The sequence below is a fragment of the Cavia porcellus genome, unplaced genomic scaffold (genome assembly GCF_034190915.1).
Source record: "Cavia porcellus strain 051 isolate PalLab524CR breed Dunkin Hartley unplaced genomic scaffold, mCavPor4.1 scaffold_13, whole genome shotgun sequence".
NCBI lineage: Eukaryota > Metazoa > Chordata > Mammalia > Rodentia > Caviidae > Cavia > Cavia porcellus.
The window spans coordinates 45,983,983-46,010,258 of record NW_026947496.1 but is presented as its reverse complement, the minus strand read 5'-3'; the positions used below and the strand labels follow the sequence as shown (position 1 = coordinate 46,010,258).

General features: G+C 41.0%; 1 protein-coding gene and 1 long non-coding RNA gene across 2 annotated transcripts in view; one reads left to right on the top strand and one right to left on the bottom strand.

The window, feature by feature from the left end:
* The window catches only part of Itih2 (inter-alpha-trypsin inhibitor heavy chain 2), a 36,294-nt gene extending 10,549 nt beyond the window's left edge, over nucleotides 1-25,745 (top strand). The window contains exons 6-21 of the mRNA XM_003473518.4: nucleotides 104-266; nucleotides 737-844; nucleotides 1,490-1,618; nucleotides 3,404-3,520; nucleotides 7,223-7,391; nucleotides 10,309-10,434; nucleotides 13,243-13,424; nucleotides 14,248-14,433; nucleotides 15,251-15,390; nucleotides 16,931-17,100; nucleotides 18,027-18,164; nucleotides 20,827-20,940; nucleotides 21,334-21,532; nucleotides 22,413-22,585; nucleotides 23,133-23,244; nucleotides 25,442-25,745. Of these exons, the coding sequence (XP_003473566.2) occupies nucleotides 104-266; nucleotides 737-844; nucleotides 1,490-1,618; nucleotides 3,404-3,520; nucleotides 7,223-7,391; nucleotides 10,309-10,434; nucleotides 13,243-13,424; nucleotides 14,248-14,433; nucleotides 15,251-15,390; nucleotides 16,931-17,100; nucleotides 18,027-18,164; nucleotides 20,827-20,940; nucleotides 21,334-21,532; nucleotides 22,413-22,585; nucleotides 23,133-23,244; nucleotides 25,442-25,595 (2,380 nt within the window). The 3' untranslated portion in view covers nucleotides 25,596-25,745. The remainder of the gene's footprint in view (nucleotides 1-103; nucleotides 267-736; nucleotides 845-1,489; nucleotides 1,619-3,403; nucleotides 3,521-7,222; nucleotides 7,392-10,308; nucleotides 10,435-13,242; nucleotides 13,425-14,247; nucleotides 14,434-15,250; nucleotides 15,391-16,930; nucleotides 17,101-18,026; nucleotides 18,165-20,826; nucleotides 20,941-21,333; nucleotides 21,533-22,412; nucleotides 22,586-23,132; nucleotides 23,245-25,441) is intronic.
* Nucleotides 240-23,021, bottom strand: LOC134478553 (uncharacterized). Its single transcript, XR_010051261.1, has 4 exons — nucleotides 22,895-23,021; nucleotides 10,642-17,886; nucleotides 9,526-9,574; nucleotides 240-375 (listed from the first exon to the last, which is right to left on the bottom strand). It is a non-coding gene; the product is annotated as an uncharacterized LOC134478553 (long non-coding RNA).
* Nucleotides 25,746-26,276: the final 531 nt, after the last annotated feature.

Below are 26,276 nucleotides of genomic sequence, written 5' to 3'. Positions count from 1 at the left end.
AGGTTTGATCGCCCAGCATAAAGAACAGCTGCCCTCTCTCTAGCCAGTTGGTCTTGTAGCTCTGTCCTGTGTGATGACTTACGTTGGGGGTTCCCACACTCAGGAGCAAAGCCCTCGACATGGAGAACTTCAGGACTGAAGTAAACATCCGTCCCAGAGCAAAGGTGCAGTTCGAGCTCCACTACCAGGAAGTGAAGTGGAGGAAGCTGGGGTCATATGAGCACAGGCTTCACCTGCAGCCGGGAAGGCTGGCCAAGCACTTGGAGGTGAGCCTGGGTGTGCAGGATGTGCAGCCACGAAGTCTCTTTTGGTTTCTATCCCTGATTCATACTTTCTGTTTGTCACCCTTCTTTGTGGGGCTCAATACATTCAAGCCTGCAAAATAAGATGGTACAGTGAGAACTTTCAGGTGTGGAGTCAACCATACCAATTCTTTCTGATTTCAACACCAGCTCAGCTCTGTAGTAGCTGCATGAGTTTTCTGGAGCTGGTTGTACCAACTACCCACAAACTGTTTTATTATCTTACAATCCTGAAAGACAGCAGCCTGAAATCAAGGTGTCAGCTGAGCTATATTTCCTCAGGAGGCTTGGTTGGAGGCTGTGTTCCTTGGTTTTCTTGGGATTCCATAGTTTCTGGCATTCTTGGACTTGGGCTCTTTTTGACCAGGCTGCCCCAAACTCTTTCCCTACAGCCATTTTGTTTATAAACTTTTAATGCTTTTCCCCTTTTCCAGGTGGACGTGTGGATAGTTGAACCTCAGGGAATGAGATTTCTTCATGTTCCTGATACATTTGATGGTCATTTTGAGGGTGTTCCTGTGATATCTAAAGGACCCCAGAAGGTATCATAAACACTGCATATTTCCAGCCATCCAAGCAGCCACAAGCTCCTATGCTCTGGAGAGTAAAAACATGGTCTAGTGTAGGCACTGTGACAGGCACTATGAAAAGGACCAATGATCCCCAGGAAGACTCTAGGACCTTTTATCAAAGATATAAAAGAATGCTCCCCATTGTTTCATTTCATTTTGACCAATCACTGTACCTTTTGTAACCTTGTTTCTCCCTACTCCTCTACTTGACAGTAGCTAAAGACAACTGTCACATAATACATGATGCATTCCCATGAATCACAGCAAGAATTATTCAGCTGATTTTTTTCTGCCTTAATGGTCAATAAGACACTGTATATAAGTCAAACTCATCTGGGAACCCTTCACAAACTCTTTCCAGAGCTGGTAGCCATCCCTTCCTTGAGGCAGACGGGAGATTCTTTGAAACACGTTTTGAAAGGCATAAAGTAAAGTACAGTAGTTACTCCCTTCTGAGCCTGGCTCTGCCCCTTTCACCAGTAACAGGTTTAGTGATACTGACAGAGGGCACAGAGGCCCCTGGGCACCTCTGTGCATAAGCAGGTGCAGGCACCAAGCCCTGCCCTGGCAGCCTCTGGTGTAAAGCACAGATTCTAATGTTCTTGTTACTTCCAGGCTCATGTCTCCTTCCGGCCCACAGTAGCACAGCAAAGAAAATGTTCCAATTGCTCTGAGACTGCAGTGGATGGAGAGCTGGTGGTGATGTACGACGTGAACAGAGAAGAGAAGGCTGGTGAGCTTGAGGTGAGTGTAGACCATCTCTGGGAGAACTGCCAAGCCAAATCCAAGGAAACTTTGTTGAAGAGTCTTCCCCATCTATGAGTAGTTTATAGCCACCAAGGCAAGTATCAAAGGTACAGAGCAGGGACTAAAACCCTATTACTTTAATATGCCACTAAGAATTATGTTTTGTGTTATAAAATCTAAATAAAGGTTCATTGGGTCTTGTGTTAGTCACTGTAACAAAATATCTGAGATAATTAACTTGCAAAGAGACAAGGTTTGTTTGATGAGCAGTTCATGAACAGGAGAGTCCATTGCTTTTAGGCCTCTGGTTGAAAGACTAGATGGTTATAGCAAGAAGCACATAAAAGAACGAACTGATCACCTCAGGGGAAGGGAACAAAGGACAGGAATAGGGAGAGATTAGGCACTCACCATCTCCCTCAAGGGTGCACTCCCAGTGACCTAAGAACCTCCAATAAGCCCCACCTATTTAAGGTCCACAGCACCTCCCAATAGCACCACACTGAAGAACAAGGTTTAACACACAGGTCTTTGGGGGACATACTCAAGTTCAAGCCTAGCAGGTCTTCTGGTCTTGTCCCAGAAGGGCACATCCTATGAAGAACTACAGAAATTATAGACTGGGCTTTCTGGAGAACTTTTTAAGGTCCTTCGTAATTAGATGGTCAAACAAAAATAGAGACGACGGGGTGAGCACAACCAAAGCCTTTCAGATTTTCCTTTCTGCCTTTGCCATATCTAAGGTATATCTCCACTTCCCTTATGCTAAGGTGAGAACCCCTAGAATATATCAAAAAACTTGTGAGACCCTCCAGGGGCTGAGGATAAAGAAGTATATTGGAGACCACAGCCACATACCCAGCATCTGAGGACTCCATGGGATAGAAAGAACCCAAGGGTGGGGGAAAGAAAATTAGGCAGCCAGTCTAAGATGGATGAGCAAGAATCTCACTGAATGGCCTCCCTCTAACTTTGAGAAAAATCCAAAATCCCCAAAGTGACACAGGAAGGTCTTTTGTGAACTGTCTTAATTTCCACCAAATGTCTTGAATTCTTGAATTCTATGATAACCACCTTGCTGATCCACTTAGCCTCAAGTGTGCCGTGTTCTTTCATCTTGTTCTGGAATTCTCCTCCCTAATCCTCCACCCCACCCCACCTCAGCTCCCAAGATGGCAGGCTAAGCGAGGGACAGCTTTAGGTCTCAATTTAGCTCTGTGTCTTTGGGGAAGATGCCCCCATCTGAGTCAGATCCTCTTCCACTGGACTGTCTCCGAGTCCTTTACCTTCCTAATCACGGTATTTGACACCTGTGCTTCAAATACCATGGCTTGTCTGTGTCCCCCACTGGCTGCCAGTCCCATAAGAGCAGGGACTCAGCCTGCTTCACCCTTGGTTACCAGGGCAGAAACAGAGACTTGAGATAAAGACCACATGAAGCAGAATGGCCTGGAATGGGGTGGAAACTTTGCTGAGAAGGCTTAGAAACAGAGACTTGAGGGCAGAAACAGAGACTTGAGATAAAGACCACATGAAGCGGAATGGCCTGGAATGGGGTGGAAACTTTGCTGAGAAGGCTTAGAACCTCACAGCAGAGGAAGAAAGTACAACAGCACAAAGGAGAGGTGGACCTGAGCCTCGCTTCTGTCTCTCTTCTCATCTACGTGTCCTGCCTCCTTTGCTCATCACCAGCTTCTCCTCTTGTTTTCACCAGGTCCCCACTGCCTACCTTCCAGACATTGGTCATTGATTGACTCACATATATGTATATTCTATTTTCAGGTATTCAATGGATACTTTGTCCACTTCTTTGCTCCTGAGAACCTGGACCCCATTCCTAAAAACATCCTTTTTGTCATTGACGTTAGTGGCTCCATGTGGGGAATTAAAATGAAACAAGTAAGTAAGTGCTACCTTATGGGGAGTGGTAAATGGGACTTTCCTTTGATCCTCTCTTAGTGTAGTAACCCATCGCCATTGTCCTTAGGATAAAACTCAGCAACTGTATCTATTGGTTGAGGGTGCAAACCCTTCCAAAGCCTTGAGGTTATCATTTGCTCTCTGGATACATGCCTCAATTAGCCTTTCCTTGTAAATTTTCCTTCTTTCCCATCTTCCTGTTTCCTGGTTCCTCTTCCCTCTCTTTTCTATTCTGTGTGCAATATTTTCCTGAAAAGTCACTTCCCATCTCACCTTTTTGAAGTCATCTCTGTACCACCTCTTCTCACTCTGCTCACTTTTCCAGTTCTTCTGCATAATCCTTTACTTTAATATCATCTCATTACTCATAAGTAACTTTTAAATATTCTCGTCCCATGTCTTCTAATTTAGAGTTCAGTGTAAGTTTACTCAGTGAACTAAGCAAGTTTAAAGAATAAGAAAATAGCCAGCATGGTGGCACACACCTGTAATCCCAACACACAGGAGGCTGAGACACAAGAATTGAGAGTTCAAGGCTAGCCTGAGCTACATAGCAAGACCATATCTCAACAGTTGTTTATTTACCCTTTTTTCCTTCCTCCCTTCCTTCCTTCTTTCCTTCCTTCTTTCCCTCATCCATTCAACAAGTATGTGTGAAGCACCTATTATGCATTAGGTACCTAGCTCATCAGTGAGCAGAACAGACCAAAAGAATAAAAATAAAAAACAAGAACCAAACAAAACTCCCCCGCCCTTAGCCAGATGATTCAGTTATGAAGTTCTGCAGCAGCCTGGGGTGACAATAGTTCAAAATAACCTGTTACATATGTTATAATGAATTAGAATAGAGGAGCTCGAAGGCTCCAAATACAGAGAAATGATAAGGAGGTTGAAAACCTAATTCCCTTGGCCAATATAGGCTGTATGCAAGTATCAAAATATCAAATTATTGTTACTGAATTTTTTTTAAAAAAATGTAAAACCTCTCAGTGCACTATGTGTGTACCATTGTTGCCCCCTGAAGAAAAAATAATGTAAAACCTTATCCCTGCCCTCAGAGAGTTTACATTCCAGGAGGAAAAGGAACATAGAATAAACAATACAAATAATTAAATTTTAAAGAGCATTCAACCGTGGATCATTTTTTAAAAGAGAAATATATTAGGAACCAACTGTACCAATTTCAGGCAGATGCAATGTTAAGTTTGTAAATCAGCTGGGCATGGTGATGCATGCCTGTAATCCCAGCACTCTGGGAGGCTGAGGCCAAAGGATTACGGGTTTGAGCCCAGCCCAGACAATTTAACACCTTAGTGAGACCCTGCCTCAAAATTAAAAAAAAAAAAAAAAGTAAAAGATGTATCTCAGTGTGAAGGGTCTGGGTTCATTTTCCAGTACTTAAAACAATAGATTTGTAAATTAAATAGATGGCTTCATTGATAATTCTTTGAAGAAACCTTTTGAAGGCATAAAGAGCCGTGCAGGCATCCGGAAGGTGAATGTAGGTGGCAGGAATGGCCAGTGTGATGATGCTAAGCCAGAAATGTGTCAGGCAGGGGCAAAGAACAGAGAGCAGGCCCGGTCAACAGTGGTGGGAGCTGAGACCTGAGAAGTGAAGGGAGGGCAGGTATCTTAGTTATTTTTGCTGAGACACAATACCTAACATCCAAAGTTAAAGGAAGAAAAGTTTACTTATCTCAGAGTTTGTAGAGGCTTCATTCCATAATTGGCCTAGCTCCAAGCCTGGGTGGCTTGGCAGACAAGCATCACAGTGGAGAAACAGTTCATGGCAGGCAGAAGGTAGCAAAACAACTAGGAAGGGACCTTGATAGCATTTTTATGCCCCTTTTCTCTTATCCAGACTACTTAACTCAGGCAGCACTCACATCCTTAATCCTAGTGCCCTCGGGCCTAGCACAGCATCATGAATCAACCACACATCTAGATCCAGCTACCTCTGAAAAATCCACACCTATGACCACATGAGGCTTTTGCAGGACATCTAGATACAAGTTGTAACAGCAGGTTATGTAAAACCTGCAGGTCACAATCAGAACTTTGGCCTTTACAGTACTTAGAGATAGACAGAAAGCTACTGAAGAGAAAGTTTGAATGAAGGAGTGTCATGATCTGATGTGTGCTCTGGTTGTGATGTTGAAAACAGATTGGTACAGAGGGTAGGGGCAGGGAGGCCAGACAAGAGGCCATGGTAGTAATCCAAGAAAGACAGTATATAGTATCTTAGGCCAGGATGGTGGTGGTGGATATGGTGAGAAGTTACTGGAAATGTTTTGAACATAAAGTAAATACTGTTTCCTGGAGGGTTAACAGTTAGGGAGGAGAAGAAAAAAGGTGGAAAAGTAGTCTTAGGTTTTAGCCTGAGCAATTAGAAGAAAGGATGGAGTTTGCATCAGTAATTGGAAAAGTCATGGGCAGAATCAAACATTGTAGGGGAATAGAGGATTTATTTGGATCATATTAAGACTGAGATTTAAGACTTAAATGTCCAAGTAGATGTGTCAAGGAGGATGTTGTCTGTGCAATGCTGGTGTGAAAGGTGAGACACAGAGATAAACAATTGGAAGTAACCAGTGTGTAGAAGTTATTTCCAGTACTGAGATTAATGGGACAGTCAAAGCATTGATAGAGAAGATGATGAACAATAGAGCATTCCAGCCTCAAGACCTGGAAGAGAGACGAGCCACCAATGGTCATTAACAAAAAGTAACTAGTGAGAGTGGAGAAAAATCCTCCAAGACAAAATGAGGAAGTTGTACGAAGGAGAGGAAATAGCTGTTTCAAATGCTGGTGACAGCCCAAGTCTGATGAGGAATTGGGTTTAGCACATCAAAGTCACTGATGTTAACGTTGACAAGGGAAGTTTCAGTGGAATGATGAGAATGAGCATCTGAATGGAGTGGGTTTAACAGAAAAGGTTTGACACCCATGTAGTTAGGCAATTCATCCAAGGAATGTATTAAAAAAGAAGCTGAAAATGTGGGTGCAAATGAGATTTTTAAAGGAATAAGAAAGTTTAGCATGTTTTATGTTTATAGAAATATATTATCAGAGGAGGAGGATTAAGAGGCAAAGGACGATTGCTAGAGTCATGATTTTCAACAGATGAAAAGTAATGAAATTTAGCTTGTATTAGATGAATTTGCAATAGGTAGAAATACTGCTGGTTGCTCTGCACTGCATTGCAGGAGGGAAATTTGTGTGGGGACACATATTGCTAGCTGAAGTTTTATGGTAGTGGGGGTTTATGGAAATTTTCTTCTGATTGCTTCAGGTTTTTTGGTGGAACAGGTATTAAAGCTATCAACTGAGAGAGGAAGAAGTAAACTGGCTAAGAAGAAAGCTGTGAAACAGTAGTTTGAGTTTCTCAGGTATTTGACTTTCAAGCATTCAACACAGCTGACATTTGTGATCCTTAAAATAGGACTAGTCAAATTGGTTTTGCATTTTTAAAAAGAGTAAAAATTTAAGTACAAAAAAGTCAACAATGTGTGTTCAAAATGTACCAAGGATAGGCCTACATTAACCAAGATGGATTGAAGCAGGTTTTTTAGATGTTCAGCTTAAGTCAGAAAGATGAATAAGATCAATGTGTCTCTCCTTGTTTCTTCTTACACTTACATTTTGGGTAATGAGACCTTTTTAAAATCTCTTTTGTAATAGACTGTAGAAGCAATGAAGACCATATTGGAAGACCTAAGAGCAGAAGACCAGTTCTCCGTGGTTGACTTCAATCACAATGTTCGAACCTGGAGAAATGATTTAGTTTCTGCTACTAAAACACAGATTACAGATGCCAAGAGATACATAGAGAAAATCCAGCCCAGTGGAGGTGAGTGGATTTGGCCTAAGTGAGTTTGGACTTGTAGTTCAAATTTTGGCTTAAGAATCACTGCTGCCCATCACAGTGATCTCTGGCCAGTCTGCAATGGTCTACCCTAAAAAACATATTTAATTATGTTAATTTTTTATTATTGCTGAGACAAATACCTGACATCCAAAATTAAGGAAAGAAAGATTTATTTAGCTCACAGTTGGTTCATGGAGGTTTCAGTCCATAATCATTTGGCTCCAAGTCAGCATGGCATGACTCAGGGGCAACATGGTAGCCTCAGAAGACACTAGAAGCAGCAGAGCAAAAGGGCAAAAGGCAAAAAAGGAAAAATCATGCCTCCTTATATTGTAGGTTGGCTATTTGCCAATGGGTAGGTACAGCATTCACATCACCAATCCTAGGGCTAGATAATGAACCAATCACAAACTTTAGACTCAGCTGCCTTTGAAAGGCCTGCTTCTCATGACCACATGAGGCTTTGGGGGGACATCTAGACACAAGGCATAATATTTCACCCCTGACCACCCAAAGACTTATGCACTTTATGGGAAAGGCATTTAGTCCATCTCCAAGAGTTGCCAAAGTCTTAACAGTTTCAACACTGCTGAAAATTCCAAGTCCCAAGTCTCCTGCAAGATCTAAGGCAAACTCCTAGCTGCAACCTCCTAAATAAATGAAAACATAGTTAAATACTTCCAATATTCAGTGGCACAAGATAAACATTATCATCCCAAAAGGTACAAACGGGAGGATACAAAGGAATGGGACCAAAGGAAGTCCAAAATCCAGCAGGGCAAATATTAAATCCTATAATTCCATGTGCATTATTTCAGGTAATTGGTAGCAAATTATGATGAGCTCCAAAGGGCTTTGGTGACTCCACTCCTATGGCACTTCTGGTGGTTGTAGCTCCCATAGCTCCTCTCTTTAAGCCACCTTGCTCTTTCCTTGCAGCATTCTTTAGATGATTCACATTCCTGGCTTTTCCAAATTTCTGGGGTCTCCACTGCACCTTTGATTTTACACTCACAGCACCCCATATTGGCCACTCAGGGTCACACTGCCTGACCTACCAGGCCTTTCAAAATTGGGGTGAAAGGCTTTTTAAACCTCAGAACTCTTGCATTCTGTATACACTTAAAAATGGTTCCATGTGGATGATGCTAAGGTCTGCTGACAGAGCAGTAACTAGGCTTTGCTCTCTCTTGACTTTTGGGAGTCAAGTACCTGGATTACTGAGCACTCTGAACCTGATTGTGAGGAACATATTCTCTCTGCTGCCACCATTCTGGAACCTGATGTAGTTGCCACCATTCTGGAACCTCATGTGGTTTCTGCCACCATTCTGGAACCTTTTTGTGACTGCTGCCACCATTCTGGAACATAGATCTCTGTGGCTTCCTCCTCAAAGCAGAGTCACTTTTACAGTTTTGAGGCTTCAAAGGGTGGAGACATGACACTTATTGTGAAACCCCCAGGCCATCTTTTTTATTCTTCTGTTCCTTCTCAGCAATCAAGATATCTCATCTCTGTCTTTATAGTCCATAGCTTTACTAGAGCTTCCTTTCTGGCCAAAATCACAGTGTTTTAAATCATCCTGTTGGATTCTTTCTCTTGATTTGCAACATAGACCTGACTAAAAGGACCCAACAATAGCCATGCCACTGCCTTAACATTCTACTGCCTTGCAATTTCTTTTGATGGATAAATTAATCTGCCACCCTCAGACTCAGGCAAAATTTCTGTACATGAGCAAAATGCAGACAAACTTTCTACCAAGCCATAACACACATTGTGTGGGGTCCAACATCAATGAGGTCCTTCTTCCCATCAGAAACCTCCTGAGCTTGGTCTTTACTGGTTTTCTGGTCTTCTGAGCTCTAGCCTGAATCTCCCATATAGAACATCTTAAGGCATTCCAGCTCTGTGCTTTCAGGTGACATCTCTGAAACTTTCCAAACTCTTCCCACAAGCCATTTCCAAAATAGCAGCAATGACTCCACTTCACTGGTACTGAATTTTGTCTAGGTTAGTTTTCTCTTGTTGCTGAGACAAAATACTTGGTGCCCAAAATGAAGGAAGGAAAGATTTAGTTAGCTTACAGTTTGTGGAGGTCTCAGTCCTTACTCACCTGGCTCAAAGGCAGGGTGGTGTGGCTAACGGGCAATTGGACACGGTGGCTGTAAGCAAAAAAAGTGAAAGAGAAAAATGGAAAAAAGCATGGCTCCTTCCCTCCCTTATATTGTATGGAGGCTACCCACTCCTGACAGATGCAACACTCACACCACCAATCCCAGAAGTAGACAACAAACCAATCACAAATGCTAGACTCAGCTGCCTTCAAAAGGTCTGCCCCTAATGAGGTTTTGGGGGGGCATCCAGACACAAACCACAACAATGACGAACACCATTTGTGGTAAAAGTAAACTGTATAATCCCACCCATACAAGTTTTTAACCATTCCTATCTTTTATGGAAGAAGGTTCAGTAAGTGACACACTAACCTTTTCATTTTCACTTGCATAGCCTGAAATGTAACTGTCTTCAGATTATGTCAGTAAAGCTGATTTAGATATATACTGGATGTTTTACAAAATGACAAAAGGGTGACTTTAAGGTCTTCTTCATTTCCAAGGAGATAATTTAAATAATGTACTGCACTGGAGGATCTTGACCAGGCAGGGCAAAATGTTCTTAGAAAGCAATCAAATTACTATTTGTCACTGGGAATCAAGCTCAAGACCTTACTGTGCCAAACAGGTGCTGTGCTGCTAAGTTATATCCCTGGCCTTCAAGTGACTTTAATATTGAGTAAATTATGCATAGTAATCAACAGACAGACTAGCTGGAATTCAAGATGTGACTGTGTGTGTGTGAAGAGAATTTGCAATGACACATTACATTACTTTCACAGGCACAAATATCAATGAAGCACTCCTGCGGGCCATCTTTATTTTGAATGAAGCCAATAATTTAGGAGTGTTGGACCCCAACTCAGTTTCTCTGATCATTCTGGTATCTGATGGAGATCCAACAGTAGGCAAGTACCACTTCAATTTTTCCAAGACAAATTTTTCCTTTTGTTTTTCTTAGGAATGTGGTTTGCTTAAAAGGAATATTCTAATGACATTTGCTCGAGTTTCTAAAATATTTAGGTCTCTGCATCCTCATAAGTCTTCTGGCCTGAAAGAACTTATCCCAAATACTAGTCAGTTTCCCATTGCTCAGAAAAACACATGACATATACCTTTAAGAGAGGAAAGTTTTATTTTGACTTGCAGTTTCAGAGGTTTCAATCCATCATGGGCTGGCTCCAAGGTAGAAATGGCATCGGAAGAGTGTGGTGGAAAAGAACTGCTCACTGCATAACAGCTATGAAACAGAGAAAGGAGGAAGCAGCCAGGAAACAGATACAGTCTCAAGGCCATGTCCCTATGATCTACTCTCTTCTACTGGGTCCCATCTCTGTCACCTTTAAACAGTTCCATTAGGTTATTATTCTATGTACAGGGGCCCAGAAAAGTGCATTAATGGGAAAGCGAATGAAACTGGAAAATTACTGAAGACTGTGAAAAAAATTATGATCCTATCAATGAATTAATGAAGCAAGACCTTCATGATCCAATCACCTTCCAAAAGCCCACATGAGACTTCTGGGGGACATTTCAGATCTAAACTATAATACACCCTAAGCTAGTCCCCTTCAGTTGTGCTCTTGAGTGCCTCACTTTGCTCTCCATATGAGGAGAAAGCTGAGTTTGACTTAAAATTGTCTGGTGTTAGAATTTGCTGATGTATTCGCAAAATGTATCTATTCCCTCAACTTTAGGTATGGAAAGATGTGAGCTGCAAATGATGAATACACACCCCAGCTCTCACATAGCATCTCGTGGGGCTACAGTAACATATCCTCGGGGTCTGCTTTTCTGCTTGTTTAAACTGGAGAAATCACTGCTTTCTGATATATCCTTTAAGTTAATCATTTTTCTTATTCACAAAAAATAGTTTCCACCTTTTAGCATCCCCTGACTTTTAGTATCTACATTTATTTATATTTATTGTATTGGTGTCTCTACAGTGACAAATGTAAGTAATAGTGGATACTAGATGGGATTGCACAGGTTTGTCACGTGGATGTGTCTAACCTGTGCCTGACCTGCCTAAGTGGAAGGAGAACTAGTGAGGTGATAATAACGATCACAAGAGTTTCCTGAAAGACCCAGAGCAACCCTTTTATGAATAGAAAGACTAATATGATCAGGTTTTATTTGTGTATTTGTAGTAGATCCAACACTTTTCCCTTTTAGATCAAATAAATTAAAATTCACTTCTGAATAAAGTCATGAGGAAGAAAAGGAAATATGATTTGAAAAAATGGAATGCCCTTTCCTCCTGTCCCTTAACTATTCAGTCCCTGTCTATGCCAGTCACCCAGAGCCAATTTCCAGGGAGAGTTCATGTACACTTATATTACTCTGTGTTTCCCTCAGTATGTGGACATGCAAGGTGTGATCCCAAACAAATGTGTCTTTTATTACAGCGAAAGATACATTGCCGCTAATCCCTCCCAAAATAGTCCCCCTTGCTCCAAATACAGTCATTCCATCATTCTTGCTACTTTCTGGAGTAGTCCTGGAAGTCTTCTTCCATGAGTGTCTTGAGTTGTGCTGTCATTGCTGCCTCAGTGTCTTGAATCAATTCAAAACATTACCTTTCATGGTCATTTTGACTTTGAGGAAGAGTCAGAAGTCACACGGTGCCAGACCCAGTGAATGAGGTGAATATGGACACAGCGTAGGGGTTTTTGAGCCTGTCTTCCCATCAGACAGTGCTCCGCAGCAGCATGTATCAAACATTATAAAGACACTAATGAAAAGGACTCCTAGAATAGCTTCACAAAGTGGCAAGAATGGTGAAATAAGTGTGTTTGAAGTGGGGGAAATATTTGATTAATGGCAGTGTATCTTTTACTGTAGTAATATTTTTAAAAATGCAAACATCCTGTAATTTGTGTTTACCTGAATTACTCTATATACACATTGTATATATACAAATGTATATACATGTGCATTTATTCATATGTATATATATATGCAGATACCTCCTGAACACACCCACTCATCTTGATTTTTTTCCCATTGAAAAAATATGTCTTTCACCTATAATTCCAGCTATTCAAGCTCAAGGCTAGCTTGGGCAACATACCAAGACACCATTTCAAAAAAGAAAAAAGCGTTTTTTGTTGGAGATTTCCCCAAGCAATATAATGAGATCCCGTTTTTTTTAAAAAGAAAAATGAGCCAGGGGTTTAGCTCAGCAGGCATAAGTTCCTGCTTGGCAAATGCAAGGACATGAGTTTGATTCCCAGCACCAAAAAGAAAAAGAAAAACGAAAAAGAAAAAAAATTCATTTATTCAATATAAACATGTAGAGTTATTGAGTCTACTGGGTCCTTCTTAGTAACTGCATAATATTTCATTGTCTAAATTAATTTAACTAATCTCATGTATTGGTGTACCTTTATTTCCATTATGTTGCTATGCTTAAATAATGTTGCCAGAAACCCTTCCTCATATTCCACTTCCACATGCATGAGTGTTTTGTAAGAAAAATTCCTAGAAGTTGTGTTACTGAATCAAAGAACAAGTACATATTTTTTCTGATACCAGGGATCAAACTTGTGACCTCACGCTTGCCAGGCAGGCACTTATGCCTCTGAGCTAAATCCCCAGCCCTTTAAATACATTTCTAATTTGAATAATTTTTGCTAAGTGATTCTCTCTGGACTTTCTAAACCTTCTCATCAATAATTCTTCATTTCTTTCCTTTCTGTCTTCTTCAACCTCAGGTGAATTAAAATTATCAAAAATTCAGAAAAATGTGAAGCAGAATATACCAGACAATGTCTCCTTGTTTAGTTTGGGGATAGGATTTGATGTTGACTATGATTTTCTGAAGAGACTATCTAATGATAACCGTGGAATTGCTCAAAGGATTTATGGAAACCAAGATACATCCTCCCAGCTCAAGGTAACAAATTCTCCTTTCCCATCTTACTAGAAGCATCCATGACTGATGCCCAAAAGAAGATGAATTTAATTCAAATTGCCATCATTTCAGCCATAGCCAGCTGTCAGACCCGGAGAAGTGTTCAGTTCCAATTGCCACACATTTCCCTCCGCCCCTTGTATTTCCACACTACTAGTGCAAAGGGAGGGGCAGAGCCTGGACCCACACAGCAGGGCCCTCTGAGATACGTCCAGCCCCCACTGGCTCCCTAGGCCCCCTAGAGCAGATATTTTTCCTGTTATCATGGGCACCTGTTTTCCCTTAAATAAAATATTTTCCTTAAATAGAGAAGAAAATACAGATACAAAATACTTGTCTATTTTAATTAAATGAGCCAAGGGATGGGGATTTAGCTCAGTGGCGTATGTGCCTGCCTGGCAAGTGCGAGGTTGTAAGTTCGATCCCTGGTATCAAAAAAAAAAAAAAATCATTAATTAAATGAGCCAGAAAATGATGCCAATGCCATTAGTTCAACTGATTTTTATTATGATGAGTATCCATGATATTTTCAAAGCTGATAATAACAGAAGTGGGAAATAATGTTGGGCTCTTAAATCAAGGAAAGTATTTTAACAAATCATGACCACCTCTGTGTCTCAATTTTGCTTAACTAACTGTACGTATTCTTTTTGTCCCAGAAATTCATGAGAGTAATTTAAGAGATATCTGGTAAGCATGTGAAAAAAATGATAGGAAAATGCTTTAGATATACAAAATGATATTAAAATAACTCTCTGTGGGTTTTTTTCCCTTTTTTTTTTTTTTTTCTTTTTTTGAATTATAGAAATTCTACAACCAAGTATCTACTCCCCTGCTCCGGAATGTTCAGTTCAGCTATACACACCCCTCAGTAACAGATGTCACTCAAAACAGTTTCCCCAACTACTTTGGAGGCTCGGAGATTATGGTGGCAGGAAAATTTGACCCGAATAAACTACAGCAAATACAGAGCATTATTACTGCAACTTCGGTACTTCTGTTTATCGCTTTATTCTAAAAGTACAGTGGTGCCTCGATTCACAAACTTAATTTGCTCCATGACTCTGCAAAAGATGGCCACAGTTGTGTTCATCATCCAATGCAGAGTTCACAAACAAAAACAAAATGTGGCCAAATGCTGCTCTTTACAGACCAAATTATTTGCAAACAAAAGCGTTCATGAACCGAGATACCACTAAATGGTCCCCTGAAATATGGTGGATCCTGAGAGTTCACAAACTAATGGTCCACAATCCCAGAATCCTGTGTGTCGAACAGGAGCAGTGGGTGAAAGAGAAGGGCTGTCTTCCCAACTATTGTGCAAAGCCTCTTTTGTCCTCAGCCCAAGCCCAGCCTCTGGAGGATGCACATTTTTGTCCCCCTTCTTTCATTATTTTTCAGTGTAATATGTTTTTATTTAATTGGTGTATGTTAGTAATATATACTAATTATATTTGGGAAGTAGGCATATATATGTATATATGTGTGACTGTATGTATATATATATATATATATATATATATGTGAATACATGTAGTATTTTTATTGTTTTCAGTACCTTTTCCTCCCTTTCTTTACCCTCCCTTTTCTCCCCTTCCCTATTTCCAAGAAGACTCTCCTTTTTTAAAAAATTCAGTAAAACAGGCCACTATCAGGCAATAAAACTGAAGCAGTAATAAAAACTTCCATTTTTTTATATTCTCCAAAAGTATGTGGTACCCTAATTCACTTACAATAGATACTAAAATTCAAATTGATTGAACAGTTCTGCTCCATCAGCATCCTTCAATTGAACTTTTCATGTCTAGGCTAACACAGATTTGGTCTTGGAAACCCTGGCCCAGATGGATGACTTGGAGGATTTTCTATCAAAAGACAAGCACGCGGATCCCAACTTCACCAGGAAACTGTGGGCCTATCTAACAATCAACCAACTGCTGGCAGAGCGGTAAGGACAGAGGAGTACCACAAAGATACACAAATGTAAAATGTTCACCTAGAATATTTGAGGTCTTGCACAGAAAGAGTTCAATTGTTTTTTTGTTTCTTGAGACAAGGTCTTGCTATGTGGTTCAGGTTAGCCTTCATGTAGGCTAGGCTGACCTAGAATTCGCAGCAATTCTCCTGCTTCAGCTTCCTAAATGCTGAGACTACTCGGTGTGAGCCGCCATACCTGGCACACAAAGTGTTTGAAACCAATAAAGGAAGCAAATGAGCTAGGCACAGTGGCATACACCTACAATCTCACTATTTTGGGAGGCTGAGGCAGAAGGATAACAAATTCAAGTCCAGTCTGGGCAACTGATGAGACCATGTCTCATAATAAAAAGTAACTGAGGGCTGGGTATGTAGCTCAGCACAAAGGCGCTATGTTCAATCACCAGTATTGAAGAAAAAGAGGAAAAGAACAAAGGAATAAAGACAGAGAGAGAGAGAGAGAAAAAAGAGCATGAGAGAAAAAGAAGAGAATTAATATAATATTCCAATTATTTACTTCTACTGGATCCAGATGTAGCTGCAGTGTGAACCCCTGTTCCTCTTCCCCAGTCTGCACTGGAACTCATTATTCTGGCATTTGTCATCATTTATTAGTTTTGTCTGTTGCTAAATTTCACATAACCATGCAATCTGCTTCTGGCTTTCTTCACTCATTTTGATGTCTGTGAGATTAACCCATGTTGCTGTGTGGATCAGTAATTCATTTGCATTTACTCTCGAAAACAGATTATTGTCCAAAGAGAAATGTATGATCATGCAATTATGATGTCTTTTATGGAAGGGATCCCTAATACTCTTTTTATCACCTCGGGGTTTTGAGTTGAGCTGCTTCTCCATTCCCCAGCATAGACACTGGATCACTAGAGTAACCCACATCACAATTACATGGGGTGTTTGATAAAAATGAACATTTCCAAGGCTCACGCCATCTGTTGGATCAGACTTTGGAAAGATGGAACAAGGTTATCAAAGTAGGTTGAAAAATAAAACATCTCTGTATAACTGGACTGTAATTCGAAGTAAGCAAAAAATATTCCGGTCCTTTGGACAGAAGCATACTAGTATACTTAAAGGCATGGCAAATTGCTGCAGAAGTTACATACCATGCATTTGTCCAAACAGTAGAATGAAAGATGCCTAGAGTAAACCCTAAAGTAAACCACTGACTTAGCCCATCATGTGTAAAACATGTACCACCCTGGCGCAGGATATCAGCTGTTAGGGAGGATACTGAGAGTGTGGAGAGTACATTGGAAAACCTTTAGTACCTTCTGCTCAACTTCTGTTAACCTAAAACTGCTAGAAAAATAATTACTCTTTAAAAAAAAAAAAAAGTCCCTTGGGACTGCACAGCTAGATAAAGAACCAGTTGGCTCTGGGCACCCACTTCCACTGTCTGCCTGGACATCAGAAGTGCAGATGAGTGGGGATGTGACCTGAGCGCCCCCTCAAGCGCAGTTCTATAAAACGCCTCTGCTTCTCCACTACAGAAGCTTGGCCCCTACTGCTGCCGACAAGAGGAAAATTACGAAAACAATCCTGCAGATGTCCCTAGAACATCACGTTGTAACGCCGCTTACCTCGATGCTTATTGAGAACACAGTTGGGGACGAGCGCATGCTGGCCGACGCCCCTCCGCAGGACGTCTCGTGCTGTTCAGGTCAGCGTGCTGGTCCACGAGCAGCAGACGCAGCTCTCTCGCCCTGGCCCTCTGCCCTCTAGCCCCAGTCCACCCCTGGCTCCCAGCCTGTGTCCCCGTGCCCCAGGCTCCTCCCTTCAGCATGTTTATTGTGTAGACCTCAAACATTTTTGCTCACACAGCTCCCAAAGGAGTTTTAAAAACCTACGAACTCCCGCACCCACTTTTAAAATAAGCGTTTAGATTTTTTTCATCATGTTTAACAATTGCCACTGACATATTTCAGGCATGTGATGAATACTGATTTTGTAATAAAATCAGGTCAGTGTTTTAAGTGTAACTAAGGAATTGGAATACGTGATACTATCATTCATCTTTTTAAAAAATGCATGAGCAAAGCTGGATGTGATGGTGCCCATCTGTGACTCAGCACTCTGGGAGACTGAGGCAGAAAGATGGCAAATTTGAGCACAACTGGGATAACTTGGCAATTTAATAAGAATCCATGTCCAAGAAAATTTTTTTTAAATTAAAAAGGGCCTGTGGGTGTGCGTAGCTTAGCTCAATGTGAAGGCCCTGAGTTCACTCTCCAATACTGTAAATAATAATAATAATAATAATAATAATAATAATTCTATTTTATTATTGAAAGTTATAATGTTCTCTCTTCTAGTTGAATACAGTGTGATGTCAGAAGATGCTGTAGGAGAGGGGAGTGTGGAATAAAAGCAGGCGGAAGGCCTGGGGTTTAGCTCAGGGTAGAGGACTCACCTAGCACGTGTAAAATCCTGGTTTCACCTTCCGGAACTGCAAAAAAAAAAAAAAAAAAGAGTGTGTGAAAATCTTACCAAGAACCTGCAGGGGTGCACAAGACAGGTTCTTGATGCCCTGAGCAACTCCTATGGGAAAGGGAACCTAGGAACTGACGGGCAGGTTTTTCTACACAGGTGCCCTCTACTATGGGAGCAAAGTTGCCCCCGGTTCCATCCCATCCTGGGCCAGCCCCTCCCTGACGCCACCTACTGCAATGTCTCTGGTAGCTGGACCACCCATGGAGGCCACGCCGCCTTCCCACGTGATAAGAGGTAAGAGCGCTGCGGGCTGCTTCTGCCTCTCAGCTGGCAGAAGGTAGAGCAAGGTGACCTGTCCAGAGGTAGACAGCTTCCCCTGAGAGAAGAGCTCCACGCCTAGCCCGAGGTTCTGGAGGTACAGGGTCAAGCTCAAGGTGCCAGCAAGGTGCATTTCAGCCCGAGGCCTCTCTCTGGGTGGTCCCTGATCTCTTCTCTGCATGCACTAAGGGAAGGAGAGAAAGAGCTCTCTGGTAGTCCCAGCATGAGGGCCTCATGCTCATGATCCCATCTAACTCTACCGCCCTCCCCAAAGCTCCAACCTCATTTCCAAACACTAGGGCACCGAGGCTTAGGCCTTGCCTAGGAATATGATGGGGGCCAGTTAGTGCACTGCATCCCATTTCCAACTGCATAAGAACTTTCTTGATTCACATCATCTGTGCAAACTTGAGCAAGTTACATAATCTGTGTGCACTTTGCTTCCTTCCAATTAAAAATAAGCCATGATACTTCTGCATATATTTTTTTGGTAGCTAGGCTATTGATTAAATATGAAATCTGTCTAAAGCAGTAACGAGCACATAACTGCCAATAAATAGATGCTATTACTAGAGATTAGGATCTATAAATTTAGTGATCTAAAATACATTAGTATTCTTTCCTCCATAATACATGTTTTCTATAGTATTTATTTTAAATAGAGCATAAAAATTTTACTCTTTAAGTTTTGCTCAGGCTTTTTTGTTGTTGTTTATTTGTTTAGTTTGGTTTGGATTTTTCTTTTTTCTTTTTTTTTTTTTTTTAAGACAGGGTTTTGCTTGAAGTTCAGGATGATCTTGAACTCACTATGTATCCCAGACTGGCCTTTAACTCACAGTGATCCTTCTGCCTCAGTACCTCAAGTGCTGGGATTACATATGTGTATCACCACATCTGGCTTTGCTCAGTCTTTAATTGAAAAAACAAAATAAAACCTTTCTATGGATTATCATGGTAGAAGACATAGGTAGTAGGTGTGATTATCCAAAGGCCAGAACAATGTATTTCCTTGAGGGTTTTGGCCGCTGGATGCAGTGACTGGCCTCTCTAGCCCCTGCCCTCTCAAAGTGTGACTCAGGGGAACCAGCTGAGGAAGCTGAGGAAAATACAAAATCGGCCCAGTGTGCCAATTGCTGAAATGATGTTTCACAAACAGGGAGTTTATTCATAAGGGGGACAAACATGAACAGTTGGAGTCCGCTTCTCTGAGAATAGAGTTTAAGGATATTTATGGGACAAAGAAGCAGAGTGATTAAAAACACACAAAAAGGTGACTGGAATGGAAGGAATCAGTGGTATGCATGCATAATCAGTCTTCACAGCTCTTTGTGGAATGCATGTTCAGAAAATGGTAGCACTTGTATAATCTGAGGGTGAGATGTTGATCCTTTGAAATCAAAATGTCACTCACTGGGCACCTGGTCAGGCCCAAGGGAGGAGTTGAGTTTCTTCAGCCCCTGAAAAGTAACCTAAACTCTACCTTTAGGACTAACACATCACATCAGAGGCATCATCTACCCCAAAACCAGTGTGTGACCGCCAGCATTAGTGGTCTTCCAAGACAGCTAAAGCAGCAAGCGAAGCTGGAGGGCTGATTCAGGTTCTCCTCCACTTCCCTAATTCCCTGCACCAGTTCTGTCACCTGGAGTTCATAGTTGCCTGACAACCAGCCAGCCTTAGGAGAAATCTTGTGTTCTTCCCCTCTCTTTGTGAGAAAGGAAGATTGAACATTCAAAGAGAGAGCCTGTGCCTCCCTAGAGGAAGGTCCCACATGCTTTATTTGGTTCTGGGGGACGTAAATGGAACTGGAGTCCTAGACAGTTGTGCTCTCGGTACTCCCTGGAATGTACTCTTCTATCAAAACACCCTCAGCAGCGATTCTCAGGGACGTAATTACCGCTGCCCCAAGCACTGTGTTTGACAGAGCACGCTTGGCAGGACTTTGGGTGAATATGCTGAGTGATCTCATTTCACTCTTTAAAACTTATATTTAAAACTGTTATTTGTGCTCCCCAAGGGAGTGGCTGCTTAGAGTGCTTGCTATAGCCCCCGCCCTTGTCTCTTACCCTTGACTGGGTCTGGAGCTTCAGAAGGAGCTCTGCATTGACCTGGGCTTTAAAAACAGCAACCTTCAAAAGCTGTTCACAGGAGTAGTCTGTGTGGAAAATCACTGTACTGGTGCCACAGCAGCCGCTGCAGTGAGTGGCTTCTGAGAACAGGAGACTTCTGTGATGACCAGACCAGTGGGGAGCCACTTAAACTGTTGTTTTGTAAAATAAAGCTTTTGTGGAAAACATTGGGATAATCTTTTTTAAAATATTCTTCCCAGGAAGAATGCAAAACTTCTCCCAAGTTTCTACACTGAGTCAAACAGTATTAAGTCCAATTCTGCCATATGACTTTGGATCACACTCTGAAGCCTGTTTGGGTCTTATACACTATAAAATGCGATGATGCTTGCAGAGTGGCTATGAAGTCCAGTAAACACTGCCTAATGTTATACTCCATACCTTAAGTCCATAAGAATCTTGAAAGTCTTCATGGAGGCCATCAATGTACTATTCACAAGCTAATTAAATTTTAAAGCTGCACTATCTTTTAAATGATTTTGTTTTCAATTTTCTTGTATATTTTCTAGTTGAAAATGACCCACATTTCATCATTTACCTACCAAAAAGTCAGAAGAATATTTGTTTCAATATTGACTCAGAACCTGGAAAAATCCTCAATCTGGTTTCTGATCCAGAATCAGGTAAAAAAGGAAAATTATATTTGAACTAGACAATTAGATAATTGCATAACTCCCTGTGACTCCATGGATTTATTTCTTTTTCATCTTAATGAGAATTCTGTATTTTTCAAGCTCTGATAATTTGCAAGAAATGAAATCATAAATATATTGTCTTGAATAATTATAGTTCAAAGTATGTATCCTAAGTTTGAACTAGCTGATCTTATTTTAATGTAATCACTTTGCAATAAAATGTTATAAGCTGAGATTTATAAGGAAAAATTTTATGTAAATTCTGAAGCAGGATAATTTTCTCAAAATACCAAGTTTTATAAATCCAAATTTTGGTACCATGCATGCAGAAAAAGAAAAAATGGCTAAAGTACAAAAGAGAAACATTTTTTCCTTCTATAGGAATTTCAATCAATGGTCAGCTTATTGGTGCCAAGAAGCCTCAAGATGGAAAACTAAGCACCTATTTTGGAAAACTGGGATTTTATTTCCAAAGTGAAGACATGAAAATAGAAGTCAGCACTGAGAACATTACTCTAAGCCATGGTTCACATATTTCTACTCTGTCCTGGTCTGATACGGCTCGCACTGTGAACTCCAGGCAAGTACTGTGTCGTTTGAGTTGGGCCCTGTCCTTCACACAGGCCTGCACAAATAAATCCAGTCTCCAGCCACATTAACACAGAACTCAAAGTAACCGTTTTAAATATAAGGAAGTCTGATGTGGTGGTGGATATCTGCAATCCCAGCACTCTGGAGGCTCAGGCTGGAGGATGGCCAAATTTGAGCCCAGCCTAAGAAATTGAGTGACTTAGTGAGACTCTGTCTCAAAATAAAAGAAAGCTGGGCATGTAACTCAGTGATAAGGCCCTGGGTTCAATCCCCAGAATCATCAACAAGAAAAAAGGAGAAAGAAAGAAAGAAAAGAAAGAAAGAAAGAAAGAAAGAAAGAAAGAAAGAAAGAAAGTTAATTGATGTTCTAGAAAATTGTTCTTACTTGGTACACTACTGTGGCACACCGACCATGTGTGGGGTCACCAGTGTGCCTACCTCATGCATGACATGCAGTAAGTGAGCACTGCTGAAATCCGTAGCAGGCTGTGTGTCAGAGAGAATGTTTATATACTTACTTTTGTGTCTTTTTTTTTTAAATTGGTACCAGGGATCTAATTCATGACTGCCTGCTTGCAAGGCAGGCATTTATGCCGCTGAGCTAAATCCCCAGGCCCTTACTTTTGTATCTTAAGCAGAGTAAGCTCCCAAATAGTATCTGTTAACTGTTGATCTACAAACATGTCAGTTGACAGAATTTTAGAGCCAGGAGTTAAAATAACACCCCAGAGCAAAAACACTGTCAAGCTCTTAGGAAACTAGTATAATTGTGCTAGGAGGAATGAGCCTTTCCAAGCAGGGGTGAGAAGGATGACTTGCTGAAACATCTGCTCTGAAATCCTTCAGTTCCTGGTTGTCTTTCATACTAGGGTGCTTGTCTCCATAAAAAAGGAAAAAGCTATGACTGTCACCCTGGATAAAGACATGTCCTTTTCCATTCTGCTGCATCGTGTTTGGAAGAAGCATCCAGTCAACGTGGACTTTCTGGGGATCTACATTCCTCCCACAAATAAGTTCTCACCTAAGACACATGGACTACTAGGTAAAGTGTCTGTCTGCCATCTGGCACATGCAGAGCCACTCTAGCTCTTCAATGACTTGGGTGGTTGTTTCAATGGGTGGAAGTTGGGTAGGTGGCAGTTGTGACTGTGGAGCAGTGTGGTGACTCTGGAATGCAAAGGTGTCCAGGTTTGGCATCTCAGCATTCAAAGAAGGGACAGAACCATTTTAAGTTTAATGCTAAAGATTTTCTTTAACTGCAGTGAGATGTTCGTAGAATTTTAAGAAGAATTGAAATGTAAGTATATGACACCACAAACAAACCTATTCCTATGATTTGAGCTGTGCTTACCAGTGTGGATCTCACTCCGATGCCATCAGATGGGCAGCCACTGTACTGATGGTCCAGTGGACAGACTGTGAGAGATTAGCTCCCAGGAAGAACTCCTTCCCACTGATTCTCTTTTTACCTTTCCATGTATCTTTTTAAGCTGGAAATTCTGGAGAGAGAGTCAACATGTCACCACTGATGGCCCTCTCTTTTATTTTAGCTTGAGTCACACGTATATGTTTGGGTTTTGCTTCACTAGGACAGTTCATGCATGAACCAAAGATACTCATCTCCAATGAGAGACCAGGAAAAGATCCCAAGAAGCCAGAGGCAATCCTGGAAGTGAAAGGACAGAAGCTGCTTGTCACCAGGTAGGCCTGAGATAAGTAAGACAGTATGACCAAAAGGGTTCCTGGAGGACTAGACTCATAAAGGGAAATAAAAGAGTTTAAAAGCAGTTGTAAGCTCTGCTTCTGTCAAACACAACAGTGCAACAATAGATACATATATAACATTTGCACAAAGACATTTCAGATAGCCCATCTTACTTGTCAATAATGTCTGTGAGTGTGCATCGTGAAATGCCAAGACTTACTGATCTATTTATTATTCTCATCTTCAGGCATTAGAAGTCCTATGGTCATAAATTAGATAATTGAAAAAATTGTTGCATTGGTTATTTTACTATCATTGGGACAAAATAGCCGACATGCACAATTTTCTTTTTCTTTTTTTTTTTGTCTTTTTGACATGCACAATTAAGGGATGAGAGGTTAAATTTGGCTCATAGTTTTGGGTTCCAGTCCATGGTTGGCAGAAAGGGGATGGGGAAATAAGGCTGCTCACCTCATGGCAGCCAGGAAGCAGAGAGAAGGGAGGAGATGGGATGGAGATCAGCCCTCCAAAAGCTGCCCCCTGCTGATGCGCATCTATCTACCAGTCCCCACCTCCTGAAGGGCCTCTATGGTTTAATCATCTTCCAAAAACCCAACTTTGGGGGCTGGGGATTTAGCTCAGCGGCATAAGCACCTGCCTTGCAAGCAGGCGGTCGTGAATTCGATCCCCGGTACCAAAAAAAAATAAAAACCAACTTTGAACATATAAGTCTTCTATGTCTAAACAAACAGCTGTCCAAAGGAGGAAATCATAAAAATACCTATGAATCATACAAGTGGTATGATTTTACGAATGTGTATTTTTATGGAAAGCTTTCTTGTTGAATGTGGATTCTGAGTGCATTTTTGTGTAGCTTTTCTTACACAGATCATATCCATATGCTTCATCCTGAAGTGAGAACGTATACACTTGTAAAACAGTTTGAGTGCAAACTTCTCATATATCTTTATAGTCTTTTCCAGTTGTCTCAGTCATGCCTAATTCAATATCATTTTAAATCAATTTTCATCTTTTAAGAATTTTTATAATGCAGTCAACATTGCTTTCTTAGATACAACTTTCTGATTACATATGTCATGTGCTTAATGAACTCATATTACAATAACCATAAAGTTACAATAAGTATCACTACCAAAAAATAGATTTGTGAACTAAAACCGCTGAATTTTTAATGCACCACCAAGCTGGTATTGGTCTATAGGATAGAGAGCAGTGGTTTACCAATGGGCATCAGGAAGCATGATGATGAAATAGTGAGCACCCGTTAGTAATCAGCTATATGAGCTTGGTGAAAGAACGTCTATTATATGACAAAATATACCTGTTGGGTCTCCATGTCATCCATTCCAAGCACCTCATGATGCATAGCTGAAACAGAGCTAACCCATGGTTCAGCAACTATGTATTTTATGGCTTATTTATGGCAATATGCCATGTGCCTTTACAAATCATTTGCTTCTTTGCCCTGCAAGTGGAAGACATGAATTTGCTCATAGTTGTCATCACCTTTAAATAGAACACTCATTCATAAAATGAGTATAAGAGGTTATCTCCAGGAGAAGAATGAGATCAGCCTGCAATACTTTGGAGTTTGATTTCTACTTTTTGTTTTTGTCTTTTTGAGACAAGGTCTCACCACGCAGTTCAGGCTGGCCTTGAGCTCACTTTGTAGCCCAGGCTGCTCTCAAACTCTCAATGATCCTCCTGTCTCAGCCTCCCAAGTGCTGGGGTTACAGGCATGCGCCACCACACCCAGCAATTGATTTCTGCCTTCTTCCCACTTGCATTAATTTGCTGTTTTGTTTTTTGTTTTTTTTTTTTTTTTTTAGCCAGTCAAATTTAGCAGTGGGGGGGTGGTATACCAACTTTAGTGACACTAATGTTAATAAGTTCTGATAACCCACTGCCATCGGACCAGCCAATTTGCTGCTTTTTACCTTGTCGGAAAGATCCATTGGATTCAACTTTTGTGCAGGTCATTTGAATTATCTAAATAGATAATTCTTATTTTCTGTCTTTCAACACTAACTTCCAGACTCTGACATTTCAACACCAATCTTAGATTCTGACACTTCATACAATTTGAGTAGGGTGGGTAGGGGCTGGGAAGAGGGCAACTCGACCAGGAGAGGCACACCTGTTCCTTGACCACACATACCATTTTCCTTGCAGAGGCTTACAGAAAGACTACAGGACAGACATTGTGTTTGGAACAGATGTTCCCTGCTGGTTTGTGCACAACAGTGGAAAAGGCTTCATCGATGGATATTATAAGGACTACTTCGTGCCTCAGCTCTACAGCTTCCTCAACTTTAAAGGTTTATAGTTTTGGAAATTCTTTGTATAAATGCATACTTTTTTCCTCTATAACTTTTGTAGTCCTTCCTCAGTATGAATAATTTTTTAAAAACCCAACCAATAGTAATTGAGAAAGTATGTTAATACATCTGAAGAAAATAAATACTTTGCAAAGAAATGTTAAGATTTTGTTGCATTTTTCAGAGGCTAAAGAGTGTTAAGGTGATTCAAGGGAGAGCAGCTTTGACAATGGAAGCTGGCATCAAGGCAGAGATCTATATGTGGCATTTACCATAATGATTTCACTATTGTTGAATTGGGGGTCCTCAACCTTGCAGATTGAGCACTTTTTTTTAGTTAGTTACATAGGAAAGTTCAGTTATGAGAAGGTTACATGGAACATGAAAATGAATGAGGGAGGTTATTGCTCCTAGTTGCTCTGTAGAGACTTACACTGTTATCCTGTCATTTTCTGTAGAGCTAACTTTGCTGAGGTACTTGAGATGGTCCAACACACGTGGCTAAGAATCCCTTCATAATGTTGGCTCTTGAGGTGTTTTTTTTTAATTCATGAGGTCTGGATTAGTCACAGTTGGCCAGGGAAATAAAATCAACAGAGTGAGCCAATAGTATCACAGAGCTGAAAAATCTGATGTTCCAGTTGAAAGGTCTCAGGTAGTAAAACCAATATTGCAGATGAAGTCTGAGG